General features: G+C 40.7%; 1 protein-coding gene across 1 annotated transcript in view; it reads right to left on the bottom strand.

The window, feature by feature from the left end:
* The window catches only part of BRWD3 (bromodomain and WD repeat domain containing 3), a 235,604-nt gene that overhangs the window by 71,628 nt on the left and 139,852 nt on the right, over positions 1-24,124 (bottom strand). The window contains exons 15-17 of the mRNA XM_056124125.1: positions 8,113-8,247; positions 6,774-6,902; positions 5,315-5,540 (exon numbers count right to left, since the gene is read on the bottom strand). Coding sequence (XP_055980100.1) covers positions 5,315-5,540; positions 6,774-6,902; positions 8,113-8,247 — 490 coding nt within the window. The remainder of the gene's footprint in view (positions 1-5,314; positions 5,541-6,773; positions 6,903-8,112; positions 8,248-24,124) is intronic.

The raw sequence follows: 24,124 nt of genomic DNA, 5'->3' as shown, positions 1-24,124 counted from the left end.
TCGAGTACCCATCCCTCCACCAGTGCCCATTTTTCACCACCATGGATCCCAGTATCCTTCCCACCCCCCACCCCCCCATTCCACCCTGCCTCTGTGGTAGGACATTCTCTTTTGTTCTCTCTCTCTTTTTAGATGCTGTGGTTTGCAAAAGAGGCATTGAGTGGCAATCATATTCAGTCTATAGTCTACTTTTAGCATGCATATCCCATCCTGGGGGGACCCTTCTAACACACTTTATTTGGTGCTCCCTTCTCTATCTGAGTTGCCTTTTCCCCTGGCATGTGTGGCTGGCCTCCAAACCACGGAGTGAACCTCCTGGTACTTATCTCAGCTATTCTTGGGTATTAGTCTCCTATTTTGTTATTTTATGTTCCCCAGATGAATGCAATCTTTCTGTCTGTCCCTTCAGTAGTCCTGGTTTGATCCCTGCTACCACATGATTACTGGTGCAACACTGGTGTGGGTGTGGTAAAAAATGTTATTAATACCACAAATTAAAAGAACTGAAAGAATTATAATAGTCTGACACATTACACTTGGCACATTTAACCATGGTGGTGTTAAAAGTGCAGTAACTTTGTAACATTAAAACCATAAATGATACCACTATTACAATAAAATTTCTTCGAATTGCGCACAGGAGATCCACCCTAACCAGATAAATACCCCACTGGCAGACTTCCACTATCGACAACTACTCCCACTACCCAGCCGTTGCCACACTCCAGGACGCTTTCCGGACCCGCGTGGCAGATCCGGCCGAGATCCACGCACGACTGAAGACCCACAGAACAAGATAAGCGGAACTCTCTGAGACCTTGGACTCCAGGCTTGGCGGACTCAGGGACAGAGCTTCTCTGCTTGCTCCCACCAACCACAGGTGACAAAGGGATTCTAATCAGGAGCCCCACCCCACCCTGCCCTGTCTGCTTCCATCAACCACCCAGGGATCTAATTGCACACAGGAGACCCACCCTACCCAGATAAATACCCCACTGGCAGACTTCCACTATCAACACTACTCCCACTACCCAGCCGTCGCCACATTCCAGGAAGCTTTCTGGACCGGCGCGGCCGCAAAGCGGCCGCACAACACGTCATAACATATTAAATACCCATCTTCCGGAATTGTCGTACCGTATTTGATAGGGTTAAAATATGGTAACACCTACAAGGGTGATGAGAGGTCGCCCCAAAAGCCTCTATCCCTCTCGGAAAAACTGGCAAGCTACCGAGAGTATTCCGCCCGCACGGAAGAGCCTGGCAAGCTATCCGTTGTGTATTCGATATGCCAAAACCAGTAACTACAACTGGTCTCATTCACCTGACCCTGAAGGCTTCACCGACATGGCAGCACTGAGAAGGATGAGAAAGGAGAGGCCGACAAAATCTCAAGGCCGACCTATGCTGCCACAACAAAGGAAGACAAAAATGATCAACTGTACTTTCAATGCACGTATGCTAGCATCAGATGCATCCATCGAGGATCTGATGGTACAAGCGCGAATGATCAAGTACGACATCATTGGTCTGACCAAGACAAGAAGGCACGAATCTCACCATGCCGTTTTCGACACTGGAGAAGAATTGTTCCTCGGAATGCGATAAAAGAGGTGCTGGAGGTGTCTGTGTTCTTGTCAACACAAACTTGGCCAAGAGCATTGATTAATTCGAATGCCTAACAACCCAAATCAGACGTTTACATTTCAATAGATGTGGCTCACTGCCTGCAGTTTCTATCTTCATTGTCTACGCACCAACATCTCATTATGATGAAAGAGAAATCGAGAAGTTCTACATGGAGCTAGAAAAGGTCTATAAAGAAGACCACACCTTCTACAAGATCATTGTGGGTGATTTTAATGCCAAGATAGGACCGAGAAGATCAGCTGAAGAACTTCACATCGGGACCCATGGCCTAGAATGGAATGAACAGGGTGAGAGACTGTCTGAGTTCATCATGTCGACCAAGACCATTCATGGTAACTCACAGTTCCAGAAGGCAGAATCTAAACGATGGACATTGGAGTCTCCGGGTGGACGATTGCACAATGAAACAGACCACATCATATTCAATTGACGGTTTTGCCTGACTGATGTCGCTGTTGTCCCAAAATTTTGAACGGGATTGGACCACTGTCTCCTTCGTGCAAAATTCTACTTCACAGAGCAGGGAGAAAGGGCTGCAAAGTTCAAAAAGAGAACTCCCAGAATGACCACCACCACCAACTGGGAACTCTTTGGTACTATTGCGGCAACCTGGGAAGATGCCATTGTTGACAACATTGACGAGGAATACGATCGACTGGTTCAGCACCTCCATGAATGTGCGAGGAACGCCAAGAGAGAGATAGCCACAAAAAAAATCGCCTATCTTCGAAAACTCTTGAGCTAATTCGCCAGCGTGGTTTGGCGCATGCCTCAGGCAACCGCAAGCTAAAGTCCGAGCTCCCAAAGCAGTGCAGAGATGCGATCAAGGAAGACCTCAAAGAGAGAAGAGCAGAAGTACTGGTAGATGCGGCAGAAGCCGGGAAAAGTATTCGTAACGCCCGCCGTCCTTCGCAAACTACAAGACCAAGATGACTGCCCTCCGACGTCCTGATGGATCCATCACATCCTCCAGAACGGCAATGGAGAAGATTATCCATGACTTCTACTCAAATCTCTTCGATAGCCATGTCCACTTGCCGACATACCAAATTCCACAGGATGGATATGTCGTTCCCAACGTTCTCCCTTCCAAAATCCGACACACCATTTCGTCGGTAAAGAAACAAACAGCACCCGGCTCAGACAAGGTCAGACCTGAACACCTGAAGAACCTGCCATCAGTACTCATCAATACACTGGCTCGGCTCTTCACTTGCTACCTGTCTGAATGCAAGGTTCCATCCCAATGGAAAACCAGCATGACCGTACTACTGTTCAAGAAGGGAGACATCCATGACATTGGCAACTATCGCCTGATCTGCCTATTGTCTGTTATCTACAAGTTGTTCACTAGAGTCATCCTAAATAGGATTGGCAGAACACTAGATGAAGGACAACCATACGAGCAAGCCGGGTTCCGCAAAGGATTCAGCACCACTGACCATATCCACACGATAACCAAGCTCATTAAGGTTTCTCGGGAGTTCAAGATGCCAATCTGTTTAACGTTCATCGATTTAAAGAAGGCCTTTGATTCTGTTGAGACGGATGCGGTCATTGAAGCCCTAGCCAATCAGGGCATTCAAGCTGTATCGTGGATTCACTACCAGGATCTCACCATTCTACAAAGAAGTGACCGTTGATGTCAAGAGAGGGGTGCGGCAGGGTGATACCATTTCACCGAAACTCTTCAGTGCCACCCTCGAGAACATCATGCGACGACTGGAATGGGAAGGAATGGGAGTGAAGATAGATGGTCGGCAACTACACCATCTGCGCTTTGATGATGACATTGTTTTAATAACACCAAACATCAGCCAAGTGGAACAAATGCTGGCCGACTTTGACCGTGAGTGTGGAAAGGTAGGACTACAGCTGAATCTTACGAAGACAATGTTTATGAGAAACAGCCTCATTCCTGATGCCCCATTCGCTCTCAACGGAACGACCATCTATGAATGCAACAGCTATGTGTACCTAGGTCGAGAGGTCAACATGACAAATGACCTGGCACCCGAGCTGCGCAGGAAGAAGAGAGTGGCTTGGAACGCCTTCAAGAACGTCGAAGAAATAGCTAAGAGGACGAAGAACCTCCGTCTCCAGGCACATCTCTTTGATTCCACTGTTCTTCCTGCATTAACATATGCCTCAGAGACCTGGGCCCTACACAAACAAGATGAGAACGCTATTCAGGTCTCCCAAAGAAGAATAGAAAGAGCTATGCTTGGAATATCACGTTTCACTCAAATGAGAGAAAGAATCCGGAGTTCTGACATCTGTCGACGATCAAGAATCAGGGACGCTGTCTCATTTGCCAAGGTGTCGAAAATCAGATGGGCTGGTCACGTAATGAGATTTAAAGATGACCGCTGGACTAGAGCTGTTACCGACTGGATTCCACAGGATGTCAAAAGACCGCGTGGCCGCCCACCTACCAGATGGTCAGACTTCTTCGTCAAGATCATGAAAGATCGGTTTGAGGCCCTTCATGTTCCCGTAGCGAACAGATGCCATTGGGCTACACTAGCATGCGACAGGGACAAATGTAGACGTTACTGGTGCCCGCTCGAGCAAATCGACGACTAACAGGAAGTTAAGTGATTAAGTGATTAAGTGATAAGAAGTCAAAATTATAAAGAGCAGGATCATTAAATTTTGAATGGTTCTAAGGGAGCTCAACAATTCTTTGCTTGCACAATAGCTTATATCTATCTAGGTGTAATAAACAATGTGACTTATTCCAGTAATTTAGTGAAAAAGTTACTAATCACTGAAAACTACTAGAAAATTTTATGTAAAATATGAACTAGTAACAGCAACCATTCCCACACCCTAAAACAGTCACAATGCCACCTACTGAACTGCCCAGCTAAATAATCTGGATTTTCTGGTGTGACACCTCCAAACTGTACAACACTGACATCCAGTAGCAGTACTGGACTGGATGTAATATAGAAGCCAAGTAAATCTCAACTGACAAAAACATTAACACCGAAGGCCTAAATTGCAACAACACCTTAGTAAACCCTAAGAAAAGGATTTAATGTCCCCATGGTGAGATGCAACAGTTTTCACAAATTTTCTTTACAAAAAGTATTTGATCGTTCTGTTAGCCATGCAGTGGTAACAACTGTCATTGTCACTTTCCTCCCATTGTCCATTGATTTGCTCGAGCAGGCCCAGTAACATCTCCATTGGAGACTTTTGTTGTTACTGTGTTTGGCATATCGAATACTCCACAGGGAGCTTGCCAGGCTCTGCCGTGCGGGCAAGATACTCTTGGTAGCTTGCCAGGTTCTCCGCGAGGGGCGGAGGAATCGAGCTCACCTCGGCCATGTTGGCTGCATGCAAGGCAAACGCCCTACCGCTGTGCTATCACTCCAGCCCAACAATCAATATAAAATAAATTATTTTGGGCCTGCTATAGGTTCAAGCATATGGGGTGGCTGGGAAAACAGAGACAATGGTGGAGAAAGTGTAACAACTGTGGTGGGATTGGTGTTGGAATATCGAATGCGTGTAACAAATCATCATGAAAAACTTTGTAAACAATGGTGTTTCTATAAAGTGGAAAATTTCAAAAGTAGTTTAGCAAGAGAACATATACCATAGTAGGTATTACATTTTGCAGAATTTTCTAAATTTAATTTTTGAGATAACATACCATTAGCTACATATCCCAGCTGTGGTACAAGTTGTTCATCTTTACAATTTTCCCGTCCTGGTACTAGTCTTTGGAATTTTGTGGGATGAGGATTTCCATCAACATCCACTAAGAACGGGGGAGGCATAAGGTGAGGAGCTTGTTGGGTTTGTTCATCCAATACATAGTTGTTGGCATCACGAATAAGAGGTCGATAATCCGTGTGGAAGAACATCTGATCTGGAATCTTTATGACAGATTTTAGTACTTAACATAATAGATAAATGAGCTCTTAATTTAATTTATAGAATACACATGTTTTTCAAATAAACAATGTTTACACTTTTAAAAACCTTTATTGAGGTACTATGATTTGCAATACCACTAATGATGATCCCACTCATAGATCATTCCAATACGCCATCCATCATCAGAGTACTTGCTTCCCTCTACCAAGATCTCATAGGACTCTCTCCTTCAAACCCTTCTCTGCAAAATTTTGACAATTTTATGTGTGGATTTTAGGCCACATTTGGTGGTGCTAAGAGACTATTTCTGGCACTGTGTTTAGGGAGATGAGGGGTCAGTCCCAGCATTGGTCAGGAGACCAAGCAGTGCCTGGAATCTTGTATGCAAAACACCCATTCTCAGACCACCAAACTCTCTCCAGTCCCAAACCTTTACACTTTTATAGTCCACTTGTGCCATATCTTCTCGCCAAGTAAAATTGAATTGCTTGGATAATAATACCATCCTTTTTCTACAATATTTCACATTTAAAATACTATTTGAATCTGTTATCTTTCTCCAACGAGGATAAGAAGGAGTAAAGTAAAATTCACAAGAGAAAAAGTTAGATATCCTTATTTAAGATGCAAGCTCATAAAACCTTTAAGACGTTTTTTAATTATCTGAAAAGAGTGTAATACAAACAGCAATACAAACAGTAAGGCATATAAATAACAAGTGCATCAATGGTACTAAAAGGTAATACAAGACATAAGCTGAACTCAACTATTTTGAATTCACTTCCATATCACAATTCTATAATCTATTCCAAATATATATAGGCAATAAAACATAAGGAGCAATTATGCCAGCATTCAAAGACTTTTAACAAGAAATAATAGGTAAAATAATGAAGGAAAAAATAAGCATTTGGGCACGAGTTACCAATTCCAATTTATAATAATAAAAATGCTATTTGGTAATTACTTTCCTATTATACCTAAATGGCAGTATAAATATTTATGTTCCAAGTAAATGATTTTTCTAATGGATTTTTATGTCTATACTATCAATAGTTTTAATAATAATTTGAATCACAAAGCCTTAAATTTAGGAAGTGAAATTTACAAGGAAAGGTAATAAGTGCCTAAAATCTATTGACATGTAATAATTCTTACTAACTGAAAGAATTCAAAGTTTACGAATGATGCAACTCAAAATTACAATCTACAACAAAAATAAATATACAAACCTTTTCGTAGTATTTACTGCATCCAAAACCAAAAAGCAGCAAATGCCCATGAGAATCTGTGCAAGCAAAATGGTTTCCATCTGGAGAAAATTTACAGTCAAATACTGCACCATGTCCTTGCCCTTCGATCTGAAATTTAGAGGGATTACTTTAGGTAATATAGGTAATTTATCTTGTAGGTAATTTTTATATAATAAGTAGACAATTGTTTCTGTTTAATATTGTGAGTTTATTTATTAATATTGTGAGTTCTGTGATGTATCAAAATTCCAAAATTCTCTCTGGCTTCTACAGCCAGAAGCCTCTAAAACAGTAATGAGAATAAGAAGTATCAAAATGCAATAGATGATATAATACACTGTTAGAAATGTCATACCTCAAGAAATACTAAACAGTTGAAAATAAAATAGACCTAGACAATCAAATTAATATAAAGGCATTAGAAAAGTAATGATATCCTCAAATGCTAAATTGCAATGTGATTAAGCTATAAAATAATAATTTTCAATTAAAACACATAAATTAACTTTATTAACAAAAATCACAAGAAATCAATAATCTAGATCTATACAAAACCTATTAAAGGGAGCTCAAGGACCAATAATGTAGAACAGCTTAGTTAGCAATAGTCTTTGGATAAAGGCACTAAAGCTAGATGATATGAATATTCCAATCACTGTTGAAGTAAGTGATTCTACAAGTGGAGAAGATAGTTCACCAGATTTTCCAATATTTGTATGAAATTCATTTTAAGAGTATCCATATTTCCAATATCACAGTTGCTAAAAACTTCCTGATAAATAACTATGCCATATGAATTTTCCAGAATCAGATAAAATAAACTCACTGTAGTGACCATAGTGATTTATAAATTAGGATTATAGTTTAGGGGCCACACCTGAGGATGCTCAGGGGTTACTCCTGGCTCTGCACTTAGGAATTTCTCCTGGCGGTGTTCGGGGGACCATTTGGGATGCCTTGGATGGAACTAAGGCCAGCTGTGTACTATAAACAGGCCCGGGGATTACAGTTTAACGATTTTTTAAATTTTGGTTTCTGTTAACACCAAAAGCTTAAGGAATATCAGTTTCTATTCTATGGAGATGAGTACTAGAATTTGGAAGATGCTGACAAGATAACAAAATTAACTTAAAAGCATAATTCCCAACTGCCTCCACACTGAGGTATTTAGTTGTTCTCTAAGTTATTTTAGGAATTTAAAAACAGACAGTAAGAGAAAACAGACAGTAAGAGGTCCTTTGACACTAAATATACTTTGTCAAGTTATCATATAAGAGATATCAGCTTTACCATAAACTAAACACATATAAATCCTTACCATGTTAAAATAATTCCTAATCTTGGTCCCCTGGTCAAGGTCCCAAATGAAAATGTTCCCATCATGACCTGCTGAAAGTATGATCCTTTGATCAAAAGGATGTGCTTCCAAAACAAATACTTCATCATCATGACCCTGTGATAAAATCAATATTATAAATGAAAACCAACACCAAGCATCTAGTTTACTTGTACAAAAGAAATTAGACGTCTATCAATTTGGTTCAGATGAATTCATTTACAAAAAATTAAAAGAATTTAAATACATGTACACATCAAATTAGAGCTCACTATATGTTTAAGTACTGGTTTCTCAAAGCATTCAATAGAAGACATACAAATGTTTTTAAAGATACAAGAAACACATTATAGCCAGATGTCTGAAGTGGAATTCATATTTCTAGGACTCTGCTATAAAAGGCCATTGAAAAATATGACTAATATAAATTGTCATTCACATTCAGTTTGCCATGTATGTAACAGACAAATTACCAATGCTCTCCACCAATAATTCTATTTTTAGTTTTGCTGGTCACAACCAGAAGTGATCAGGGGCTATTCTTGGCACTGTACTCAGGAGTGAGTGATTCCTGAAGGTGTTCAAGGGACTATGTGTAGAACCAGTGAGTCTCATGCAAGACATGTCCCTTACCTCTGTTTCTATCTCTCCAAGCCATATTCATTCATAACTCTCATCATTAGTATTTAATTTATACTTTGGAAAATTCTGTAATATACTAAAAGAACAAAGCATAGTGACTGTTCTTTTATAAATTTTCTATTTGGAGGTTTCACTTAATACTTCTCTGAAAAATAGGTTTCCTGCTAAAAATAAATTTGAAAATCAATACTCTATGTTTATATTTCTGTAGCACTGTAGCACTGTCCTCCCGTTATTCATTGATTTGCTTGAGCGGGCCCAGTAACATCTCCATTGTAAGACTCATAGTTGCTGTGTTTGGCATATTGAATACTTCATGGGTAGCTTGCCAGGCTTTGCCGTGCGGGCGAGATACTCTCAGTAGCTTGCCGGGCTCTCCAAAAGGGGCAGAAGAATCGCAGAGGACTCGAACCCGGCTTGGCTGGGTTCAGTAAGGCAAACGCCCTACTGCTGTGCTATTGCTTCAGCGATATTTTTCACTTCCAATAAATAAATTTATTTATTCACTTCCAATAAATAAATTTATTCACTTCCAATAAATATATAAATTTATTTATTCACTTCCAATAAATTTATTTATTCACAATAAATAAATAAGTTTATTCACTTACAATAAATAAATAAATATTAGTATATAAAGACTATTGGGATCATGAGTCTGCAAACTAAGCTACAGTTCAAATTCTGCCTCCTAGACACTTTTTTTGGTGGGGGACACACATATGGTACTCGGGATACTCCTGGCTCTATGCTCATTAATCACTTCTGAAAGGGCTCAAGGGAACACATGTGGTGCCAGGAATAAAATTGGGGCTGGCTGCATAAAAAGCAAGTGCCTTAACCACTGTACTAGTTCTCTCATCACTAGTAGGTAATTTATACAAATAATATGTCAATTTAAAATGTATTGTCACATTTTAAAAATACTTTAGAAAACAAGTATATGACACAGGCCACTGCAAAACCTAAAATATTTATTATCTGTGTTCTTAAAGAAAAGAATTGATGACATCTTGTTAGATCACTGTTGATTTTCTTTAACTCCTGCTAGAGAATGCATGATTAACCATAGACTCCAAGTCTTGTATATCTTCAAGTTGTACTTCACTTAGGAAAACACCAACTTATTACATATTCAGGCCTTCTAAAATTGAACAGCTACTGTGAATCTAAAAAGAGCATTCAATTTTACGTCATGGTAGAGAATTATTATATTTGTCTACATGTAAGTATAAGGAGCGATAGCACAGCGGTAGTGCGTTCGCCTTACAAGCGGCCAACATGGCCGACCCGAGTTCAATTCCTCCGCCCCTCTCGGAGAGCCCGGCAAGCTACCGAGAGACTCATTCGATATGACAAACACAGTAACAACAAAGTCTCCAATGGAGACGTTACTGGACCCGCTCGAGCAATAATAAGAGTATTATATCATATTAGTGTTGCACACAATAATAATAGTTCATCAAAAAAAAACAACAGAGTGGCTGGAGTGATAGGGTGCTTGCTTTGCATGTGGCTAACCCAGGTTTGATCCCCAGCAGCAGGTGATCCCCTGAGTACAGCCAGGCATGATCCCTGAGTGCAGAGCCAGGAGTAAGTCTGCTTAACCAAATCAAAATCAAAACAAAACTACAGACTAAAGTGAAAAGAATTGAGTAGGTAAAATCCTATATTAAAACAATAAATACATAAAATAAGTACACTAAATTAAAAAAACATGTACTGTTCCAACTTAAAAGTTTAACAAAATTCTTTTCTCAGAAAATAAAAAAAATATTTGCATGATAATAATATGTGTTGCTGAATATTAATTTGAAATAATAAATACCTTTCCAGAATACTAACTAGTACACAGTAAAATTACTTTGATAAACTCAAATAATGATACAGCTAATTGATAATTTTATAATAGGGTATTTTACATTTTTGTCCCATGCTAAAAGGGTAATCATTGGATCACCTGGGGAATAAAACTTGACAAACTCATAAATGTCATAAGATGCATAACACTTCTATTTCCACTACTACAAAACAAATTGAAGTCACTGTCCTACTATAAACTCCTGAAGCCATTCTTCCCTCCATTCCAATCAATTATCTCTATTCTGTCACCTAAATTACAAGGTATGAGATAGTAATAATTATATATTGGTCTTTGCCCTAGCAACTGGCTCAGGACTCTTAAAACCCTTTAAAATCTCTGGCTGATAAAATTATAGTCTTTTCACTTCTGGAGAAGCCTTGTTCTCTCATAAACGGGTCTCTCTCTGCCATTTCTTTCTCTCTGTATCCTCACATTTCTCCAAGCAAATTTCTTTAAAATTAAATTATTTTACTTCTCTAAAACAACACCAAAAAGACATTAGCCGTTCATTTTGTTCTAATTTGTCTTTGACCATAATTCTTAATACAGGATTTCTGAAACTCCTGTAATTTCATGTAAGACAGATGTGTCTTTTGTTCTAATGGGTGAGCTCTTGAAAAAGGAATCACACCATGATTAGAAGAAGGGATTTATAGGAGCCCAACCCATATTTTCCTAATAAGGATAAAAGTAGAAAGCAGAGTTAATGACTAATCATAGATTACAAAAAAGCTCCTAGAAACAATAAATAGGTATAGTAGTGGCAAGCTAAAAAATTAATATGCAGACTCCTGACCTGAGGCGGCGCCCATCTCATCTTAATTCCAGGTCAGAACAGCTGCCGGCTCGCGACCCTGGGACCTCCATCTTTCCCTGCAGGACCCCAGGTGTCCCCCGTGATGCCTGAAGAGAAGCAGTTTTGAGCGTCTGCCCTGCCCTCTTCACTCCTGACCTGAGGCGGCGCCCATCTCATCTTAATTCCAGGTCAGAACAGCTGCCGGCTCGCGACCCTGGGACCTCCATCTTTCCCTGCAGGACCCCAGGTGTCCCCCGTGATGCCTGAAGAGAAGCAGTTTTGAGCGTCTGCCCTGCCCTCTTCACTCCTGACCTGACAGCAGTGCCCATCTCATCCCAAACCCAGGGTTCTGTAGAGGCGAGGCCTCCTCAAAGTGGGCGTGGCCTCAAAAGTGGGCGTGGCTTAATTTCCAGCGGGCCAACGCCCACGCGGCCACAGGTTGTTTTCCCACACTAAGGAACCTAGTACCCAAGGAATCTAGTAAACCAACCTACTCAGCAATATGAAGAAACAAAGAAAATCTCCAACACAAGGGGAGAACAACGAAAACAATCTAGACCATTCTGTCAATACAGCTCACCTAAGGGACCTCTCTGACATAGAATTCAGGTACGAAGTCATCAAGATGTTCAATCAACTCAATGAAACAGTCAGACAGACAGCCAGTAACACCACAGAAAAAATCGACAAATTACGAGAAGAAATGAGGGCAGAAATGTCACGATTAAAAGATTCCATAGATGAAATGAGAAATTCAGTTTCTTCTCTTAAAAATAGAATGACCGCAGCTGAAGAGAGAATCAGTGAGCTGGAAGATCAGCTGCAACAAGCCAACATGCAACAACAAACACTGGCAAGGGACCTCAAAATGGCTCTACAGAGAATCAGAGTCCTAGCAGATGACTCCAAGAGGAACAATATTAGAATCATGGGACTACCTGAACCTCAGGGAAACAATCCCAACGAAAAAAACACCGTCAAACAAATCATTGCTGAAAACTTCCCAGAGCTGCACAATGCAGCCATTCAGGTTCAAGGAGCCCGAAGGGTGCCAGCTAAAAGAGACCCCAACAAAAACACTCCAAGACATATCATACTTAGAATGATCGATACTGCCGATAGAGACACAATACTGCAAGCAGCAAGAGCAAAGAAGGAAATCACATACAAAGGAGCATCCCTTAGATTCACAGCAGACCTATCAGAGGAAACCCTACAAGCCCGAAGGCAGTGGCGAGATATAGTCAAAAAACTCATGGAAATGAATGCTTCCCCAAGAATACTCTACCCGGCTAAACTCTCCCTCAAAATCGAAGGAACAGTACATTATTTTATAGATAAACAGCAGCTCAGGAACTTCATAGACTCAAAACCAAACCTAAAGCAAGGCCTAAAGGGGCTACTATAAGAAAAGACAAACCCTACAACCACAACACACCCGCACAGAAACATGACACAAAACCCCATAACCATTCTCTCTCTCAATGTCAACGGTCTAAATTCACCAGTTAAGAGACACAGAGTGGCAAAATGGATACAGAGACAGAACCCAACATTCTGCTGCCTACAAGAAACTCACCTCAACAGCCAGAGCAAACACAGACTCAAAGTCAAAGGATGGAATACAATCCTGCAAGCAAACAACTCCCTCAAAAAAGCTGGGGTGGCCATACTAGTATCTGACAACATTAATTTCACCTTGAAAAAGATTAGAAGGGACAGTGAAGGCTATTTTCTCTTCATCAAGGGATACGTACAACAGGAAGAAATCACACTCTTAAATGTATACGCACCTAATGAGGGAACAGCTAAATTTTTAAAACAACTGCTAACAGATTTTAAGGAGGACATCACTACCAACACAATAGTACTTGGAGACTTCAACATCGCCTTATCACCTCTGGATAGATCAACACGAACAAAACCCAGCAAGGAATTATTGGCTTTGAAAGAAGTAATAGAAGAGAAAGGGCTTATGGACTTATACAGGGCTTTACACACCAAAAAGAAAGAATACACATTCTTCTCCAGTGCGCACGGAACATTTTCCAAAATAGACCATGTGCTAGGACACAAAACATACCTCAACAGAATCAAGAAGATAGAAATAGTATCAGCCATCTTTTCAGACCATGATGCACTGAGGATAGAAGTGAATCACACACAGACACGGAGAACCAAATCAAACACCTGGAAATTAAACAACTCGATGCTGAACAATGAGTGGGTCAGGAACGAAGTCAAGGATGAAATCAAAAGATACCTGGAAACAAATGAGAATGAAGACACAAACTACCAGAACTTATGGGATGCAGCGAAAGCTGTATTAAGGGGAAAATTTATAGCTCTGCAAGCCTATCTTAAGTCGATAGAAACGATGCACATAAACAATTTGACCTCACAGCTCAAGACCTTAGAAAAGGATCAACAGAAAGAGCCTAAATCAGGCAGAAGGAAAGAGATCATAAAACTTAGAGCAGAAATCAACGACATGGAAAACAAAGAAACAATCCGAAAGATCAATGAAACCAAGAGCTGGTTCTTCGAGAAAATAAATAAGATAGATAAACCACTAGCAACACTCACAAAGAAACAGAGAGAGAGAACCCTAATAAATCGAATCAGAAATAAGAATGGGGATATCACAACAGAAACTAAAGAAATTCAAGAGATCATCAGAGACTACTTTGAAAGTCTCTATGCCACAAAACACGAGAACCTAGAAGAAATGGATCAATTCCTGGATCTCTACCATCTCCCAAAGCTGAATCAAGAAGATATAGAGTACCTGAATAGACCCATTCACATCAAGGAAATTGAAACTTTAATCAAAACTCTTCCCAAAAACAAAAGCCCAGGCCCAGACGGATTTACTAGCGAATTTTTCCAAACATTTAAAGAGGACCTATTGCCAATTCTTCTCAAGCTTTTCCAGGAAATTGAAAAAACAGAAACTCTCCCAAACAGCTTCTATGAAGCCCATATCTCTCTAATACCAAAAGGAAACAAAGACACCACAAGAAAAGAAAACTACAGGCCAATATCCCTGATGAACACGGATGCGAAGATTCTCAACAAAATACTAGCCAATAGAATACAACAACTCATCAAAAAGATCATACATCATGACCAAGTGGGAGTCATCCCAGGGATGCAAGGATGGTTCAACATTCGGAAATCAATCAACATAATCCATCGTATCAACAAAAGAAAAGATAAAAATCATATGATCATATCAATAGACGCAGAGAAAGCTTTTGACAAGATCCAGCACCCATTCATGATGAAAACCCTTGCCAAAATGGGGATAGAGGGGACTTTCCTCAATATAGTTAAAGCCATCTACCACAAACCTACAGCAAACATCATCCTCAATGGGGAAAAACTGAGACCCTTCCCCCTAAGGTCAGGGACGAGACAAGGATGCCCACTCTCTCCACTACTGTTCAATATAGTACTGGAAGTACTTGCAATAGCGATTAGGCAAGAAAAAGATATTAAGGGCATCCAGATAGGGAAAGAAGAAATTAAGCTCTCACTATTCGCAGATGACATGATACTATACTTAGAGAACCCTAAAACCTCTACCAAGAAACTCCTAGAAACAATAGGCTTGTATAGTAAAGTGGCAGGCTATAAAATCAATACCCAAAAATCCATGGCATTACTATACACAAATAGTGAAAGAGAAGCAAGTGACATCAAGAAAACAATCCCATTCACAATTGTGCCCCAGAAAATCAAGTATCTAGGAATCAGCTTAACTAAGGAAGTAAAGGACCTGTACAAGGAAAACTACAAAACGCTACTTCAGGAAATAAAAGAGGACACGAGGAAATGGAAAAATATCCCCTGTTCATGGATGGGGAGAATCAACATCATCAAAATGGCAATAGTTCCCAAAGCACTGTACAAATTCAATGCAATCCCTATAAGGATACCCATGACATTCTTCAAAGAAATGGAGCAAACACTCCTGAAATTTATATGGAACAATAAGCCCCCACGAATAGCTAAAGCAATTCTTGGGAAAAAGAAAATGGGAGGAATCAACCTCCCTAACTTCAAACTCTACTACAAGGCAGTAATAATTAAAACAGCATGGTACTGGAACAAAAGCAGAGCTGCAGACCAATGGAACAGAGTTGAATATACTGACATTTCCTCCCAAACATATAATCATCTAATTTTTGATAAGGGGGCAAGAAAAGTGAAATGGAGCAGGGAAAGCCTCTTCAACAAACTGTGCTGGCAAAATTGGACGGCTACATGCAAAAAAGTGGGCTCAGATCTCTGCCTAACACCATGCACAAAAGTAAGATCAAAATGGATTTATGACCTCAACATCAGACCAGAATCCATAATGTTTATTGAAGACAAAGTCGGCAAAACTCTCCATGATATTGAAGCTAATGGTATCTTCAAAGATGTCACGCCACTGGCCGAGCAAGTGAAAACAGAGATAGACAAATGGGACTATCTTAAACTAAGAAGCTTCTGCACCTCCAAAGAAACAGTGACCAAAATACAAAGACAGCCTACAGAATGGGAAAGGATATTCACCAAGTACACATCCGACAAGGGGTTGATATCAAGGATATACAAGGTACTGGTTAAACTCCATAAGAAGAAATCACCCAACGACATCAAAAAATGGGGTGAGGAAATGAACAGAAACTTTCGCAAAGAAGAAATTCGAATGGCAAAAAGGCACATGAGAAAATGCTCTACATCACTAATCATCAGAGAGATGCAGTTCAAAACCACAATGAGATATCATTTCACACCACAGAGACTGGCCCACATCCACAAGAACAAAAGCAACCGGTGCTGGCGCGGATGTGGCGAGAAAGGGACCCTCCTTCACTGCTGGTGGGAATGCCAGCTGGTCCAACCCTTTTGGAAAACAGTATGGACGACTCTCAAAAAATTAGAATTTGATCTGCCATTTGACCCAGCTATAGCACTCCTGGGAATATATCCCAGAGAGGCAAAAAGGTATAGTCGAAGTGACATCTGCAATTGTTTGTTCATTGCAGCACTCTTTACAATAGCCAGAATCTGGAAAAAACCTGAGTGCCCAAGAACAGATGACTGGTTAAAGAAACTTTGGTACATTTACACAATGGAGTACTATGTAGCTGTTAGAAAAGATGAAGTTATGAAATTTACATACAAGTGGTACTACATGGAAAGTATCATGTTAAGCGAAATGAGTCAGAAAGAGCGGGATAGACACAGAAAGATTGCATTCATCTGGGGAACATAAAGCAACAAAAAGGGAGAGTGACACACAGGAATGGCTGAGATTAGTACCAGGAATTTTGCTCCATGAATGGAAGGCCAGCCACAGGCTCTAGGTGAAAAGGAAGCTCAGATAGAGAAGAGAGTACCAAATGAAGGGTGTTGTGAGGGCCCTCCCAGGGTGGGAGAAGCATGCTAAAAGTAGTCGATAGACCAAACATGATTGCCACTCAAAGCCTCTCTTGCAAAACACAGTACCCAAAAGAAGAGAGAGAGAACAAGGGGGAATACCCTGCCACAGAGGCAGGATGGGACGGGGGGGGGATTAGGGTGGGGGGGATGCTGGGACCCATGGGGATGGATGACGGGCACTGGTGGAGGTATGGGGACTTGATCATTGTATAACTGAAACCCAAGCACAAAATTTGTAAGCCTATAACTGTACCTCATGGTTTTTCACTAATAAAAAAAGAAAAAAATAAAAAAAATAAAAAATTAATATGCAGGGTTCATAGCTTTCCACTATACAAATAATGAATGAGAAGAGAGGTTTTTTTTGCTTTTTAGGCCATACCCAGAGATGCTCTGGAGTTATTCCTAGATCTGTACTCAGGAATTAACTCCTGGCGGTGCTTGGGGACCAAATGGGATGCCAGGGATAGAATCCAGGTCAGTCGCATGCAAGGCAAATGGCCTAGCTGCTGTACTATCACTCCAGTCCGAAGCGAGAAGAGAGAGAATTTTATTAAAAATCCCATTAACACTTGTGCCATGGAAAATTAAGAACCTAAGAATCAGATCCTTTACAAGTAAAGGATCACTATGAAGAAAACTTCAAAACACTATTTCAAGAAATAGAGGACAGAAGGAAATAGAACACATCCCATGTTCATGATTCGGAGAGATTAATATTATTAAAATGGCAATACTTCCCAAAGCATTGTATAGATACAACACAGTCCCTATATGTATACACATATATTTTTTCAAAGAAACAGACCAAAAACTTCTGAAATTCATCTAGTACAATAAAGACTCCTGAATAGGTAAAGCAATCTTTGGAGAAAAAGAGGTGGGAGGCATCACTTTCCTCACTTCAAACTATACTACATAAAGCAGTAGTAATTGAAAGAGCATGGTATTAGAATAAAAGAAAAACTCCCAGGTATATGATTAGTTAATCTTCAATAAAGGACCAAAACCATAAAGGAAGTGGAGCAAGGAAAACCTCTTCAATAGGTGGAGCTGGAAAAATGGTCAGCTACTTAAAAAAAAAAAAACCAACCTGAACTCATATCTCTTTCTAATGGCATGAACAAAAGTCCAGGAAAAATGGTTTAAAGACCTTTATATCAGACCCCAAAGCATGAGGTAAAATGAGTAAAATCTGGGCAGAATTCTCCATGACATAAAGACTAAAAGCATCTTCAAGGATGAAACAGCACTGACTAATCCAGTGGAATCAAACCCCAAAATAATGGGACTACATTAAACTAAGAAGTATCTGCACATCAAAAAGATGAAATCAGAATACAATGAGAGCTAACAAAATGACAGAAACTATTTACCCTACACTCATCTGATAAGGGGTTAATATCAAAGATATACAAGGCACTGGTAAAACTTCGTAAGAAAAATAGTTCAACCCCAATAAAAAATGAGAAATGATGAACAAAAACTTCCTCGGAGAAGAAATACAAATGGGCATCAGGCACATCAAGAAATGCTCTGCATTACTAATCATCAGTAACATGCAAATTAAAGCAATGGTGGTATCTGATAAAGGGTTGATATCAAGGATATACAAAGCACTGGTTCAACTCTACAAGAATAAAACATCTAACCCCATCAAAAAAAATGGGGTGATGAAATGAACAGAAACTTTCCCAAAGAAGAAATCCAAATGGCTAAAAGGCACATGAGAAAATGCCTAATCATCAGGGAGATGCAGATCAAAACAACAATGAGATATCATCTCATACCACAGAGACTGGCCCACATTCAAAAGAACAAAAGCAACTGCTGTTGGAATGGATGTGGCTAGAAAGGGACTCCTTCACTGCTGGTGGGAATGCCGACTGGTTCAGCCCTTTTGGAAAATAGTATGGACAATTCTCCAAAAATTAAAAATTGAGCTCCCATTTGACCCAGCAATAGCACTCCTGGGAATATATCCCAGAGAGGAAAAAAAGTACAGTCGAAATGACATCTGCACTTCTATATTCATTGCTGCACTATTCACAATAGCCAAAATCTGAAAAAAAAAAACCGAGTGTCCAAGAACAGATGACCAGTTACAGAAACTTTGGTACATCTATACAATGGAGTACTATGCAGCTGTTAGAAAAGATGAAGTCATGAAATTTACGTTCAAGTAGTACTACATGGAAAGTATCATGCTATGAGTCAGAAAGAGAGGGACAGACATAGAAAGATTGCATTCATCTGGGGAATATAAAGTAACAACATGGGAGACTAACACCCAAGAATAGCCAAGATAAGTACCAGGAGGTTCACTCCTTGGCTTGGAGGCCAGCCGCACATGCTGGGGGAGAAGGCAGCTCAGATAGAGAGGAGCACCAAGTAAAGGGTGTTGGGAGGATTCTCCCAGGATGAGAGATGCATGCTGAAAGTAGACTAGAGACCAAACATGATTGCCACTCAATGTCTCTTTTGAAAACCACAACACCCAAAAGGAGAGAGAGAACAAAAGGGAATGTCCTGCCACAGGGGTGGGGGGGGGGGGATGGAGGGGGTTGGAAGGGATGCCGGGAGCATTGGAGGTAGGTAACGGGCACTGGTGGAGGGATGGGTACTCAATCATTGTATAAATGAAACCCAAGCACAAAAATTTGTAAGTCTACAACTGTACCTCATGGTGTTTCACTGACAAAAATTTAAAAAAATAAAGCAATGATGGTAAGATATCATCTCATGTCACAGAGACTGGAACACATCAAACAGACAAGAACAACCAGTGTATGGCATGGATGTGGAGACAAATGTACTCTAATTTATTATTGGTAGGAACGTTAACCAATCCAGCCTTTTTTGGAAAGCAACATGTACATTCCTCAAAAAAATATAAATTAGGCTTCCATAAGACCCAGAAATACCATTTCTGGTAATATATCCTGGGGGCCAAAAACATACTGCAGAAAAGTCATCTGCACTTCTGTTTTCATTGCAGCACAAATCACAATAGCCAGAATCTGGAAACAACAGTTTGTGAACAGACGGCTGGATAAAGACCATATGGTATCTCTATAAAATGAAATACTATGCATCCACCAGGACAAATCTAGTCATGGAATTTGCTTATAAATGGATGAATAAGGAGCGTGTCATGCTGAGTAAAATGAGTAACAAGGAAAGAATCGGACATAGAATTACTACTCATTTGTGGGATATAAAAAAATAGTATGAGACTGATACAGCAGAAACAAGAGCCAGGAGGGGGTACACAATTGGAAGCAGGCATTAAGTAATAGGGGGAAGGGCAATCAGGACAGACAATGGACCACTGTTATCCTACGTAAGACACTGATAGTTCAAAATGATCAGTCTGGACAAGAACTGAGTGCTGAAACTATGTAAATGGACACGCATGATAAGCTTTCAGTATCTGTATTGCAAACCATAATTCCCAGAAGGAGAGAGAGAGGGAGGGAGAGAGAGAGAAAGAGAAAGAAAAAAGACAGGGGGGAAGGGAGGGAGGGAAGGGAGAGAGGGAAGGAGGGAGGGAGGGCAGGCATCCAGAGTAAGGGAGGGAGGGAGAAAAGTGTCTGCCATAGAGGATGGGTGGGGTGGCAGCAAGGAAAGTGAGGACATTGGTGGTGGGATGGGTGTTGAAAGGATGACAGGATGAGTGTTGGAATGCACATTGTATGACTTACATCCAATCAGGAACATGCTTGTAAATGCATATCTCAGAGTAATTTGATTTAAAAAATACTGCAAAAAAAGGAATAGATGACTGGATAAAGAAACCATGGTTGGGGGTATGGTGCCACCAGCAGGTTAATCTGTACCTGTGAGGCGAGTGCATTAGCAGCCTGATGGTGCCTTCAGACTTTCAGATAACCCAAAATTGCTTGCTGTGTCTTTGGCCAGATCCCAAAAACTTGGGGCAAAGTTTACCAAGAAAGTAAACGGCCAAAAGTTAGGTATGTGGGAGACACACCCAGAAACCACCTCCGGTTCAGCTATATAATTGGAAGCATAGCCTCTCTGGTTCCTGATCAAACTTCTTAATGGCCATGATCCCAGAGTCTCAGAAACAAATCTCAAAACCCAACAGCTTTTGGCATAAAATGCATCCGGTCCCTACAGTAGATTACTGGCGCTGGGCCACCCCAGGTGGGAATATGTTTCGTGCCTTGGCCTGTTCCCCCTGGCGGCCCGGTGGCCAACATCCTTCAGAGGCCACTGGACAGTCAGGTTTGGGCCCACAGTGACGAGACATATAGGGCCTCAAGGGATGGGGGTGGAGCCGACCCTTTCCTCCCCAGCCCAACAAGATCCCAAGTCACCGCCCATGAATAGTCTCTCTGGCGCCTGATCAAGCTGCTTAATGGCCATGATTCCAGCACTCAGAAAAGAATCTCGGAATTCAATGGCATTTTGCAGAAATGCGTCCTGTTCCTGCAGTAGGTAACCGGCACTGGGCCACCCAACGTGGGAATAGGTTTCGTGCCTTGACCTGTTCCCCTGGTGGCCCGGTGACCCCCATCCTACAGAGTCAACTGGACAGTCAGGTTTAGGACCGCAGTGACGAGACACGTGGGGCCTCACGGGATGGGGGTGGAGCCGGCCCTTTCCTCCTCACCCCAATGAGACCCCGAGTTGCAGCCCACGAACGGCCTCTCTGGCTCCTGATCAAACCGTTTAATGGGCATTATCCCAGAGACTCAGAAACAAATCTCAAAACCCAGCGGCTTTTGGCAGAAATGCGTCTGGACCCCATAGTAGGTTACTGTCACTGGGCCACCCCAGGGGGGAAAGGGTGCTGTCACTACACCTGCTTCCCCTTGGCTGCTCAGTGACCTCCATCTGCCAGAGGCTATTGGACAGTCAGGTTTGGGCCTGCAGTGAGGAGACACATGGGGCCTCATGGGATGGGGATGGAGCCGGCCCTTTCCTCCCCATCCCAATGAGACCCCGAGTTGCTGCCCACGAACGGCCTTTCTGGCTCCCGATCAAGCTGCTTAATGGCCATGATCCCAGAGACTCAGGTACAAATCTCAGAACCCAGCAGGTTTTGGCAGAAATTTTAAGTGTTAAAATTTCGAATTTCAAAATCACGCAGCCACTACTGCAGCCACATGACATTATATGTTATTCATAACCAGCAATAGAAAACAAATTGTCTACTGTTGCCTTTTCAGCAAATCTGAGTGTTGAGGTAAAATCCCAAATATTAATGGTGGGTATGGTGTCACACTATTGAATGTAATCAAAGTAGAGAGAACGTAATGTGGAAATCATCTGCCCCACAGTTAGGGTGAGGGTGTGGGATGGGGCTATACTGGGGCTTTTGGTGTTGGAGAATGGGCACTGGTGAAGGTACGGGTGTCTCATTGTATGACCGAGACTTAAACACAAAACCTTTGTAACTGCTCTGATGGTTATTTAATAAATAAAATTATAAAAAGTGAAAAAAAAGTAAGGTGGAGTTCAGGCCCAATTCAATCAGCTAATCAGTGGCTGAATAAATAGCAGTACTCCTACATAAAAAAAGAAACTATCGTACATATACACAATGAAATATTACTCAGCCATAAGATAAGATAAAGTCATACAGTTTGCTGCTCCATGAAAGGACCTGGTAAATATACTGGGTAAAATTAGAGGAAGAAAAAGGGACATAGAATGATATCTCTCATATTTGGGGCATAAGGAAACATAAAGGGGTAATAATTAACACCCAAAGACAAAGGAAACAACATGAGAAATGGTTCTCAGTAGGAAACATACCACTTCAAGGGGCGGGGAGATACGACAGTGAGGTGTCAAGGACCTCATGCTGGAGGGAAGATCAACCTGGTAGAGGATGTGGTGCTAAAAGGTGGTAAAGCGTTATGTAATAAACCATGTCAGCAACAGTACAATGCAAAAACTTAAACATTTAAAAAATGTTCCCCTCATAGAGGCAGACTTTTGGATGGGAGGCAAACCTGGGGAGGAGGTTGGAAATTGTTGGTGGGAAGTGAGCACAGGTGAAGGAACTGGTATGGAAACAATATACACCTGAAACGAAATCATGAATAACTTTGCAATTTGACAATGACTAAAAAATGTCTAAAATAATAAAATTTCATTTAATGATAGTAAGCCAAATAGTTACCGTCTTCATTGAAAGCTTTACCAATTATATATCTTCTTCACACATATAATCTACTATTTATTGAACCCTCTTCCACACTGATAGAAAGTAAACAAAGTAATATTAACAACAAAATACATTTTACCAGTGATATCCTTAGGGTTTTTCAAGTGGAAAATTACTTGTTTATTACTTCAATAAATGATACAATAACGTGGAAAGAAAAAGAACTCAATAAACAATAGTCTATTCCATTTCTACATGAAAACAATAAATTAGCAGAAAACTAAACAGATAGTCTATTTTACAAGTTAATCAAAATACCCAAGGCTAAGCTTAACAAAGGAGGTGAAAGACCCATACAATAAAAACTATAAAACACTCTTGGGCCCAATGTGTCTAGTGGTAGAACAACTAACATCCTTGCAGTCAGGAGGACACAAGTTCTATAAATGGAACCATTCCACTTGTCAAGCACATTCCCAGTGGCATAACCTTTGTGATCCTCACTGCCACACAAATGTGTGCTCTACAGCACCTTGTCAACAAGTATAAATGCAAGCAACAGAACTAACTGTGCAAGACCCAAACAATGCAACAATAATAAAAAGCAAAAGAAATGAGGAAAACACGAACTACAAGACATTAATATAACTAGAAGGCACCAAGATACTACATGCTCATGGAATAACTGGCAGTACTAAATAGCCATCTTCTCCAAAGTGATGTACAGGTTTAATACAATTCCTATCAAAATTACACCAGCATTGTTCAATAAAACAGAAAAAATACTAAAATTTGCATAGACATCACCTTTTACTTTTGCTATTTACACCTTATCCTGGCACCTCCCCACACCAGTAAGTGCAATCCCTGTCAAACATAAATGTGAGGTCTCTAAGTACAATGAGACAAAAATGTATGTAAGCACTGCAATCAAGTTGAACCATGGCAAACACCTCAACAATGTGAGTACAAGAACTATAAATAAGAGTTTAAGTCCTGGCAAGTGCTTCAATGAAGAGAGCATCCCCTGGAAAGCACCACAGCTAAGTGCATATGTAATGCAAACAAGTTTTTAAAGTTTGCAATTATTGGCAATCACCACAACCAAGTGTGTAAC

This window comes from Sorex fumeus, unplaced genomic scaffold (genome assembly GCF_029834395.1).
Source record: "Sorex fumeus unplaced genomic scaffold, SorFum_2.1 ptg000050l, whole genome shotgun sequence".
Taxonomy (NCBI): domain Eukaryota; kingdom Metazoa; phylum Chordata; class Mammalia; order Eulipotyphla; family Soricidae; genus Sorex; species Sorex fumeus.
This window is presented reverse-complemented; position numbering and strand designations above follow the sequence as displayed.